At 52.2% G+C, this 11,107-nt stretch overlaps 1 protein-coding gene across 1 annotated transcript; it reads right to left on the bottom strand.

Annotated features, from left to right (window-relative positions):
* Positions 1–881: 881 nt before the first annotated feature.
* Positions 882–1,735, bottom strand: LOC112414378 (uncharacterized). Its single transcript, XM_024766870.1, is given in 2 exon segments — positions 882–1,585; positions 1,588–1,735. Coding segments are annotated over 2 exon segments (852 nt in total).
* Between the last annotated feature and the right edge of the window lie 9,372 nt (positions 1,736–11,107).

An 11,107-nucleotide genomic window follows, 5' to 3' on the forward strand; every position in this document is an offset into this window, starting at 1 on the left:
GTCTGCGGCGTGTGGGATCTTCCTGGACCGGAGCCCGAACCCGTGTCCCCTGCATCGGCAGGCGGACTCTCAACCACTGCGCCACCAGGGAAGCCCAATAACAATTCTTAAAAAAAAAAAAAAAGAAGAAGAAGAAGAAGAATATGAATAGGGATTGAGAATGAACAGCCTCAGCAGAAGCTAAGGGAGGCTGAGAAGCTCCCCAGTGATTCATTCAAGGTGTAAATCAGAGATTCCAAACTCAGATCTGTGGGCCTCACATTCAGCTTGCAAGTACTTTTGTTCAGCCCTTAAACACCATGATAGGGCTTCCCTGGTGGCGCAGTGGTTGGGAATCCGCCTGCCAATGCAGGGGACACGGGTTCAAGCCCTGGTCCGGGAGGATCCCACATGCCGCGGAGCAGCGAAGCCCGTGCGCCACAACTGCTGAAGCCCGCGTGCCTACAGCCCACGAGCCGCAGCTGGAGAAAGCCCGCGCGCAGCAACGGGGACGCAATGCAGCCAAAAATAAATAAATAAAATAAATAATAAATTTTAAAAAACACCATGATATTTTTAAATTTGTTGCTAACACATAGAAAATCAGATTCCTGGTTTCTCTTGAGAAGGCAACCGCCCATTTGAGAGCTGGGTTTAGACGAGGTATCCCCTCTCCACTCAGTCACAGTCTCCACCACTCCCTACTACCACCCAGCCCCCTTCACCCATTCACTTTTACCTGCCCGGCCCTGTAGGTCCTCAAGTGTCTAACCCCCCATCTAAATGGCTGTCCCCACCACCACTCCCAATGGAGGCTAGGAAGGTACATTTTGCCACAGACAATTTATTTTCCACAGCTGCAGCCTGATGGATGTGTGCCCACTTCACGGTTGGTGTTGATGTCACCACCAGCTACAGGGCTTAGAGATGGGCTCGGGGGCTCTCCAATCCAAGAGGATTGCTTCCCAGAACTTGGGCAGATGACCTAAGGAAAAGATCCCGTTGCCGAAGAGAGAGAGCTCAGGCAACTTTATCCCCGGCTTCTGCGGCAGCATGGGAGTGAGGTTCCGGCTAGGAGGCCCATGAGGGCAGCTCGGGTTGGTGGAGTCATCCACGTACTGCAAAGCATGGACAGCCCTGGAGGACGGCGCCATGCAGGTGCTGGTGCAGGAGTTGTCAGAGGCGGCCAGTCTGGTGCTGGGGTTGGAGTACCTGCGGGGGAAGGAGTGGTCCAGGTTGTCCAGGTGGATGGAGTTGGCGGCGCGTGCCAGGTAGCTGGCTGCAAGCCTCGGCAGGCTCAGGGATGACTTAGGGCGGTTGGTGTAGAAGGCATTGGTGGATCTGTCAAGGTAGTTGATGCCTCTGATGAGTTGGTCCAGGGAGGTGGGGCCAGAGGGACCCGAGGGACGATCTGTACAGAGCAGGCAGTGGGGACTGCCACGACAAGCAAGCTTTCTGGCCACCTTGGGGCACTTCACCAAGTGGCTTGTCTCCACACACCTGGAGTTGTAGGGCCGGCCCATGCAAATTCTCCTCACTGGAAGTCTGGGGGTGCCGGGGTTGTCAGACTGCTCTGAAGGGCTGCTGCTTGCCTCTGAGCCACTCAGGTACGAGAGCACTTGAGGTTGTTAGCCCAGGTCACGCTGGGGCCGTGGGACCAGCCTGGAGTCCCAGCCCGGGCCAGAAAGGACACATTGGTGGGATGGTTCAAGCGGCTGCAGGTGTTAGAATGGCTCGCTTGGCATCCAGGCATCATCCCGGTCGGGCAGACAAGGCTTCGTGGTGAGGAACTGCTGAGAATTCACCTGGAAGCTGGTCCCCCGGGCCTGGCGAGGAGAGAGCTGGGTCACCTCTCCTTGCCACCTCCCCTGGGCTTTCTTGCCGGGTGTTCCTCTTCCCATCCTCCTCCCAGGCCCAGGGATTTTCAAGCTGGAAAAAGGCCACCCTATTCTTCAGAAAGCACAGAGGACAAGAGATAGGGAAGAAGGCAAGACCCTGAGAACAACTGAGGTCAGAGGACCCCTAGGAAAAGTGGGGCAGTCTCTGTTTTCCTTTAACTCTAGCCCACATTCTGAAATTCCCATTTACCTTTTTTTTTTTTTTTTTGCGGTACGTGGGCCTCTCACTGCTGTGGCCTCTCCCGTTGCGGAGCACAGACTCCGGACGCGCAGGCTCAGCAGCCATGGCTCACGGGCCCAGCCGCTCCGTGGCATGTGGGATCTTCCCGGACTGGGGCACGAACCCGTGTCCCCTGCATCAGCAGGGGGACTCTCAACCACTGCGCCACCCAGGAAGTCCCCATTTACCTTTTAAGCAGGGACACTAGGAGACCACAAAAGCAAAGGATTGAATCTCTAATGGTGAAATTCCAGGTACTGAGACACACATTCTTTGGAGGTAATATCAAATAGCTAACCATCCACTACTCAATGCACCCTCATACTAAAAAATATATCTTGGAAGCGATGCGATACATGCCCTCTCTCTTTGCCCAGCCCTTTGCTGTGCCTTACATTGTAAGTCTCACTACAAACCTAGGAGGTAGTTACTATTCTATTCCTATTTGACAGGTGGGGAAACTGAGGCTCAGAGAGATGACGTGACTTGCCTCAGATAACACAGCTTGTAAGTGGTGGGGGCCAAGATACTATCTTGAGTGTGTCTGATGACCCTTAAGAGACAATGCCACATTGTCGGGGTGACTTTGCCCCCCCCCACCTCAGTCTACTGAGGAAGAATTCTCACCACACCTGTTGTCCTGTCTGCCTGGATGCGGGCACTGATGGGGAAAACCAGATGGAGAGGGATGCTTGTTAACCCTGTAACTGAGACCATCTTGACTCTATGAACCCCAAGTTGAGGGAACGGGGGCAAGGTGGTGCTGTAAGTCTACTAATGGGGCTGGGCTTGTGAGACAGAACCTTCCAGGATATTTGGTCTTCATCCTCTCTGACAGTAGGGAGCTCCTCATCCACCCACAAGAGAAGTGGGCTTTGGGATTCCTACTCCTCCTGGTCTAAAAGTGGGTACCTCACAGGGACTAGGGCCTGCCCAGGCTCCAGTCCATTTAACCCCGCCTCCTGTCCCTGGGCCTGCCTGGGCAGTGGAGCTCCACCCCCATTCCCATTGTCCCTCAGGTCCCCAGTAGTCCCCCTTACCAGAAGGAAGGTTCTGATTTCTCTCCCCCACTACCGCCGGCTTGATGCTAATTTTCCACTTCTGCCTAGTGAGAACGGAGCAGTATTTGAGCCTGTCCCGCCCGGAAAACAGCTGCCTGCCCCTCTCCCAGCCCAGGGCCCTTCAGCTGCCCTTGTCCATTGGGTCTGAATCGCGTGGAATGTCCAGACTCTTGCCTCTTCCATCCCCGGTCCCCCCCGCCCCATCTCCTCCTCCAGAAATATGGGAGGTGGCTGAGGGCTGGTCCCCAAGGACCCCCTTCCCTTCCCTTCCTGGCTGCCTGGTCCTACCTGCCCTAAGCGCCCTCTCCCACTCTCACTCTACCTTCACGGGGTAGACGACTTAGTCCGACTTAGCCCTCCCCTGGGGAACACCCTCAGGCCGCTACTCCAGACTGCTGGCCATGTCATACAATCATGGAATCCTGGAGCTGGGAGAGGCCTCCAGGGGTCATCCTGGTCAGGCCCCTGCCTCAGGGCAAGTACCACGTTAAGCTCTCCGTGACAGATGGGCCCTATTTTTAAAGTGAGGCTAGGGTGGACTTTTTCCAGTGTTCCCTGTTGTTTTTCTAGTGTTTAATTATGCTGAGAGTCAGGAAGTTCCGTGCCGGGCCTGATATAACTCTCGTTGGCTGTGGTCAGCATCAATTTTCTTTTCTCGTTGGGTCAGCAAACATTTACCAAGTCTCCCTAAAGTGCTGTCCCTTTGAGTGACCCATAGCGTAACAGCACTGTCTTTCCTCCCTTCTTGCCTGGTCCTCACGCAGTCAGCAACCCCGTGTTGGGTCCCTACTGGGTGGTGGGCTAGAGCTTGAGGATTCCTTTCAGAACTCCTGTGCCCCCCACCCCCACTGGGTCCTGGTCCATAAGGAGCATCTTGGACATATCCATTGAATGAATGAACAAGATCCCCCTTTGAGATTTCATGGTATTTGCCCTCCATCATTTCCTTCCCGCAAGTATTGAAAATACACTTTTACTTTCTATTTTGAAAAATGTTCAGACTTACTGAAAACTTACAAGATAATGAACTCCCATATACTCTTCATTCAAATCTACCGATTATTAATATTTTGCCACATTTATCACCGCACACACACACACATTATTATTATTTTGAGAGTAAGTTGCAGACAATGGCAGACTTTACTCTTGAATACACCTTTACTTCAGCGTATATCTCCTACAAGCTGGGAGAACAAAGACATTTTCTTACATATCCAGTTATCAAATACAGGATAGTTAACAGTGATACAGCACTGTTAGCTAATACACTGTCCACAATTTACCGACGATTATTCCCTCCGACGTTCTCCATGGCAGCTGTATCTCCAATCCAGGAGCCAATTCACAATCAGGCTTGCCTTTAGTTTTCAGGTCTCTTTGGTCTCCTTCAACCTGGAAGTTCCTCCATCTTTGTCTCTTATGACATTGATAGCTTTGAAGAGCACAGGCAAATTGTTTTGGAGAATGTTCTCCAATTTGGGCTTATCTGATGTTTCCTAATGATCAGATGCAAGATCACAAAGCACATACACACAGAAGCCTCCACTGGACATTCCCCCGCCGTGAAGGGCCTTTTGCCCTGGGGTGGGGTGGTTACAGCCACTGAAACAGGGAGCCAAGAGGAGGGCTCAGAGGGACCCCGGAGAAGGAGGAAGAGGGGTGTAGGGAAACTCAGTGGGCCAGGAAAGCAGTGGCAACCGTTCCCTTGTGGGGCCTCAGCCAGGCCTGCTTCTGTTCTGGGCCGGGGGCCGGGCAGGCAGGCAGGCGGCCAGCAAGAGGGCTGGACCTCTACGCCGTTTGTCCTGAAGGTACCCAGGCGCCGAGATCACTGGCCATTTCTGGCCTGGGCATTAAGAGCCTCTGGAAATAGCTCCAGGACAATTATTTCAGGAGGAATGTGCTATTCCTCCATCTTCCCAGAAAGCCAGGCTGTGTCCCATGAGATCAGGAATGTCTCTCTCCGGCCTCCCCAACTCCAGGGGATCCTGAGGTCCTCTGGGGGCCACAGAGGCCTTCCGAGCCAGGAGAGTCTGGGAGGCCAGAATGGGGGTCAAGGAGACTAAAAGCCCCCTTCTCCCGTGAGGGGAGGTGTGGTTCTGGCCTTAGGTCCTGGGCTCTCAGGGCCCAGCCTGGAGTCAGAACTGCCGGCCGGAGTCCAGCTGACTCCAAGCCCAGGGACACAGGAGGGAGGGTGATGGGGAGCTGCCTACCCCACCTCCTGCCCAGAACCACCCCTGAGAGACTGACCTGGTAGTGCACCTATTATGTGCCAAAGCACCTGACATTATCAGTGCCAGGGCCCCACATTCACCCTCTCATTTAATCCTCGCAGCACCCCTAGGAGGTAGGTATTTTGCTTTCAAGATGAAGTCACTGAGGCTCAGAGAGAGCAAAAGACTTACCCAAGCTCACCCAGCAGCCAGAATTAAAACCCGATGTTTTGGCCCCAGAGCCTACAGGCTTAGGCACTAAGTGAGGAAGAGGGTGGGTCACCCACTCGCTCAGTGAGGACTCAGTAAGTGACCCTGTGAACTGAGAGGTTGGGGGAGGGGTCCAGCCCCTTCCTCCACCCCCCAGCCAAGACCAGCTGCCTCTCCCTCCCTAGCACTGCAGGAGGGATGTCCTCGTCGGTGGGGTGCCCCTCTCCACACGGTCTCCAGCCACAGCGGCCCCCACCCTTGCCCCATCTGGGCCGCCTCCAACCATGGCTCCTTAGCTGCATTGACAAACCAATTGCAAATCATGGGCTTTCCATCAGCCCTTGCCCCTCCTGCTCTGTCCCCTCTCACCTGACTGCCCCTCCCTGCAGTCCCTGCAGCCCCTCCCACATCCCTCTCTCCTGTGCCCCACCAAGACCAACAGGGGTCCTTTCCCCACCCCAGGTTTAAAGAGTTCAAGGGCATCTCATTCCCCTGGGCTCCCCAAGAAAGGAGGGAACAGCCCCCTTCTCCAGAGACCATAGGACCTGCCCCATTAGTGCATAGACTGCTCATTAAATCCTCTCCTGACACACAGCAATTGCCCCCTACCCCTTGCCCCTGGCCTTGAGATGGTGGGAGGAGTGTTCCCTTATTCTTTCAGCCACATGGCACTTGGAAGCATCACAGACCAGGAGCAAACCCAGCAACTCAGCAGCCATACTTGTGAGTCCATCGCAGTCTGGGGAGACAGCTAGAGCCAAGAGCCATGACTCTGTTGTCATTGTCCCACTCTGCCTGGAGGACATCTGTCCCAGCCTCTTGACAATGTGACTCACCTGAGCCCTTATCTGGCTTGGGGCCAACCTGCCTGCAGGGCTGAAAATCTCTCCTGGGCGGGGTTCTGGCCCTCCCCCGGCTACAGCCTTCCATCCACCCAAGCACAGTGAGTCACACACCCTCATCCCCTAACATCCTCAAGGATATGGGCTCTCTGCTCGCCAGCTGCCGAAACAGCACTTCCCTAAACCCCTGTATGGCAGGAGCAAGCCAGGACACGTCTGAGTTCAGGAGCCCTGAGGCAAGTGTGGCTTGGCAGGAGCCCCAGCCAGCAAGAACTGCCCTCTTGCCAAGCCACCTCGGCGCTTTTGAGGTAGAGCAGCCAACCTGGGCGGGGACAGGACTCTCATCATTATGCGGCCTGGGAAATTCCCTCTAAGGGGGCTGGGGATGATGGTCATGTGTAGACTTATATACAGCCTTATACGCACCCTTGCTGAGACAGGACTTGGGAAGCAGGACAGCAAGTAACTGGTTTGTGCTGTGACCTCAGGTAAGTATTGAACTTGTCCGAACCTCAATCTCCCTTTCTGTAACATGGGGGTAAGGAAGGTGCCCAGCGAACATTGCTGGTTCAACAGACTTGCAATAATAGCTAATGTTGGGGCTTCCGTGGTGGCGCAGTGGTTGAGAATCCGCCTGCCAGTGCAGGGCACACGGGTTCGAGCTCTGGTCTGGGAAAATCCCACGTGCCATGGAGCAGCTAGGCCCGTGCGCCACAACTACTGAGCCTGCGCTCTAGAGCCCGTGAGCCACAACTACTGAAGCCCGCGTGCCACAACTACTGAAGCCCGCGTACCTAGAGCCCGTGCTCCGCAACAAGAGAAGCCACCGCAATGAGAAGCTCGCGCACCGCAACGAAGAGTAGCCCCTGCTCGCCACAACTAGAGAAAGCCCGCGCATAGCAACAAAGACCCAACACAGCCAATAAATAAATAAATAAATAATAAAACACATGAAAAAAAACCAGCTTATGTTATTAGCTAATAATAGCTAAATGCCCCCGTGTTACAGGCACAGTGTGCTGTAGTGGTGCGTGGGATTCAGCTCATACTGGCTCACAAAAGCCAATTCTGAAATATTCTAGAATCTGGTGAACTCCTTGTTAAACCACCGGTAGCTTGAAATCAACCACGGCAGGAACATTTATACCACAGGAATTGGCAAATGCAACAAATCAGGTTTTTTTTCTGTTTTGAGCCCCTAGGTCACCAGCACACCACTGAAGCCAAATGACTTAAGCTTTTTTTAAGAAATTGAAGTATAGGTGATTTACAATGTTGTGTTAATTTCTGCTGTACAGCAAAGTGATTTAGTTATACATATATACATTATTTTTTTCTATATTCTTTTCCATTATGGTTTATTACAGGGTACTGAATATAGTTCCCTGTGCTATACAGTAGGACCTTGTTGTTTATCCAGATTCAACCTTTTTGAACCTGTTTCCTTACCCATAAAACCACAGTAGTAATGATCCACATGTAATGAATGCTTCCTGGGTCCCAGCTGCTGTGTGTAATTTTATGCATCCACCAGACTGGGCCACGGGATGCCCAGGTACCTGGTTAAACATTACCTCTTGGGTGTGTCTGTGAGGGTGTTTCTGGACGAGATGAGCGTGTGGGTTGGTGGACTGAGTAAAGCAGTCCAGCCTCTGCTTGTGGATGGGCACCATCTCATCTGTTGAGGGCCTGAATAGAACAAAGAGGCGGAGGAAGGTTGAATTCATTCTCTGACTGACTAGTTGAACTGGGACATCCATCTTCTGGCCTCGGTTCTCCTGGTCCTCAGACCGTCAGACTTAGGCTGGAATCTACACCATTAGCTATCTAGTTCTTAGGCCTTTGAACTATACCACCAGATTTCTGGGTCTCCAGCCTGCAGATAGGGGATCATGTGACTTCTCAGCCTTGCATAACTGCATGAGCCAATACCTAATAATAAATAAATATATGTATGTATATATAAATACAAAAAAATAGCATATATATACAATATATATACAATATACACTACAGTATGTAGTATTACATAACATTGTACTATATATGTTGCTATACGTATGTGTGTGTAAGTGTATATATAAAAGTCTGTGTCGCCCCCCAAATTCGTATGTTGAAACCTCATCCCCAACGTGATGGGATTTAGAGGTGGGGGCCTTTGGGAGGTGATTAGGCCATTGAGGGGAAAGCCTTCATACATGGGATTAGTGCCCTTATAGAAGAAACCCCAGAGAGCATCCTTGCCCCTGTGCCATTTGGGAATGCAGTGAAAAGACAGCCATCTCTGACCCAGGAAGGGACCTCTCACTAGACACTGAGTCTGCTGGTGCCTTGATCTTGGACTTCCCAGCCTCTATAACTGTGAAAAATAAATGTTATTTAAGCCACCCAGTCTATGGTATTTTTGTAATAGCAGCCCAAATGCAAAGACACACACACACACACACACACACACACACACACACACACACACACACGACTAAGAAATACATGTATATATATATATATCTCCGTGTATTTCCTATTGATTCTGTTTCTCTGGAGAACCCTGACTACTACACTGTGCTGAGTGCTTTATATGTATTCGCTCATTTCCTTCCCATTACAACCTTACAAGGTAGATGTTAATAGCATCTCCGTTTTTCAGATAAGAAACTGAAGGGCGGAGGTGAACTAACTCACCTAAAAGAACATGATCAAGACGTGAACCCAAGCAATCTGGCTCAGGTCTGCCCACTACACATTGCACCTGCTACCTCCGGGGCTGTCCCTGCGGTTGCCATTTATCAAGCAATTCCTGAGTGGAGACACTGCGCTAAGGGTTTCCTGCATATAACAGGTGGACCCCACAGCCCTCCAGGTTTCTGGGGTTACCTTTTCCTTTAATAATCACGTAAAATAGCTCAAAACTCCATTCTACATACCATGGGAAGCTCAGAGCCTTCCTCACTATTTCTGAGCCCCCCAGGGGGCTGTTATGGTCTCTTGTCACCCTTCACTCTGAATCTCTGCTTCTGGACCAATTCTCAGCCCCCTCTTCTGTGACTGTCATCATCTCTCAGCAAAGCTGCACCCTTCTTCCGCCACAGTGATCACGACTCCCTCCTCACCTGTGCCCCAAACCACCTATGACAGACTTGACTGGGGCGCAGGCTGCCAGAGGTTGACAACACTCAGCATAGGACAGAAAACAGCCCGACATAGAATAAACGGCCACCGCTCAGTTCTTCATGTCTCCTCTCCTCCTTTGTCCTCGGGCCCGGGCCGCCCACCATGAAGCTCTCGGGAAGCCCTTCTCCATCTCAGCTCCTCTCCCCACATCCTCTTCTGAGGCACTCGCCCCCGCAGGGCGCCCCCTCCTCGGACTGCTGACGTCAAAGCCGACATTTCCGGTTCTTGGTTGACCGTACAAAGTTGCTCCTTTGAATCTCACCTGGGGTGGGGTGGGGGAGGCCACCTTCCACTTGAGGGGGCTTTCCTCCTGCCACCCCCACTAAGATGTGGAGCAGCGGGTGACAATGTTTCCCTTCCTGTAAATATGCTTTGGGTGACTAGATCCTTTCAATAACATTGTGAGGTAGAGCCTTTGTCTTCCCAGAGAGGAACTCAGCACTGAGACACTGCTTTGTGCACGTTCTACCAGACATAGGACCTTTGAGGAAGTTACCTCCCTTGTCTGAGCCTCAACTGCCTCATCTGGAAGCTGGGATAGTAAGAATACCTGCCCCACAGGGATGATCCCTCGGTGTGTTGTAAACTCTCAATAAATCTTGGCTGTTCGACATTTGACAGATGAGGAAATTGGGTTCTAGGCCCAGCTGTGTTCTTTTTTTTATATAAATATATTTATTTTATGTATTTATTTTTGGCTGCGTTGGGTCTTCGTTGCTGCGTGTGGGCTTTCTCTAGTTGTGGAGAGCGGGGGTTACTCTTCATTGTGGTGCGTGGGCTTCTCGTTGCGGTGGCTTCTCTTGTTGTGGAGCACGGGCTGTAGGCCCGTGGGCTTCAGTAGTCGTGGCACATAGGCTCAGTAGTTGTGGCGCACGGGCTCTAGAGTGCAGGCTCAGTAGTTGTGGCACACGGGCTTAGTTGCTCTGCGGCACGTGAGATCTTCCCAGACCAGGGCTCGAACCCATGTCCCCTGCATTGGCAGGCGGATTCTTAACCACTGTGCCACCAGGGAAGTCCCCCAGCTGTGTTCTTAATGTGCCGAATGACCTGGGCCTCAGTTTGCCCAAATGGAAAGGAGACAGTGGGACTGAATGGTCTCTGAAGCCCGTTCCAGGCCTGTCGCTCTCCTTAATGGCATCCGTGAGTCTTTACCGTGTGTTCTCAGGACCCTTCCAGACCTTGCCTTATGTATGTCTTCATCTCCATGTTCATTGGACTCCTTTCTGATAAACTGGTAAACATGAGTAAAGTCCTGAGTTCTGCAGGCCATTCTAGCAAATTACACCTGAGGAGGGGGTGGGGGGAACCCCCAATTTATGGATGGTTAGCTCAGAAGTATAAGGGTAGGGAATTCCCTGGCTGTCCAGTGGTTAGGACTCAGCGCTTTCACTGCCAGGGGCCCAGGTTGGATCCCTGGTCAGGGAACTAAGATCCTGCAAGCCGCACGGTGTAGCAAAAAAAAAAAAAAAGAACAGGGAGAAGCCCTGGCCACCAGCCACTGGGGTCTGAAGTG

Source organism: Neophocaena asiaeorientalis, unplaced genomic scaffold (assembly GCF_003031525.2).
Source record: "Neophocaena asiaeorientalis asiaeorientalis breed wild unplaced genomic scaffold, Neophocaena_asiaeorientalis_V1.1 scaffold79, whole genome shotgun sequence".
In the NCBI taxonomy this organism is placed as follows: Eukaryota; Metazoa; Chordata; class Mammalia; order Artiodactyla; family Phocoenidae; genus Neophocaena; species Neophocaena asiaeorientalis.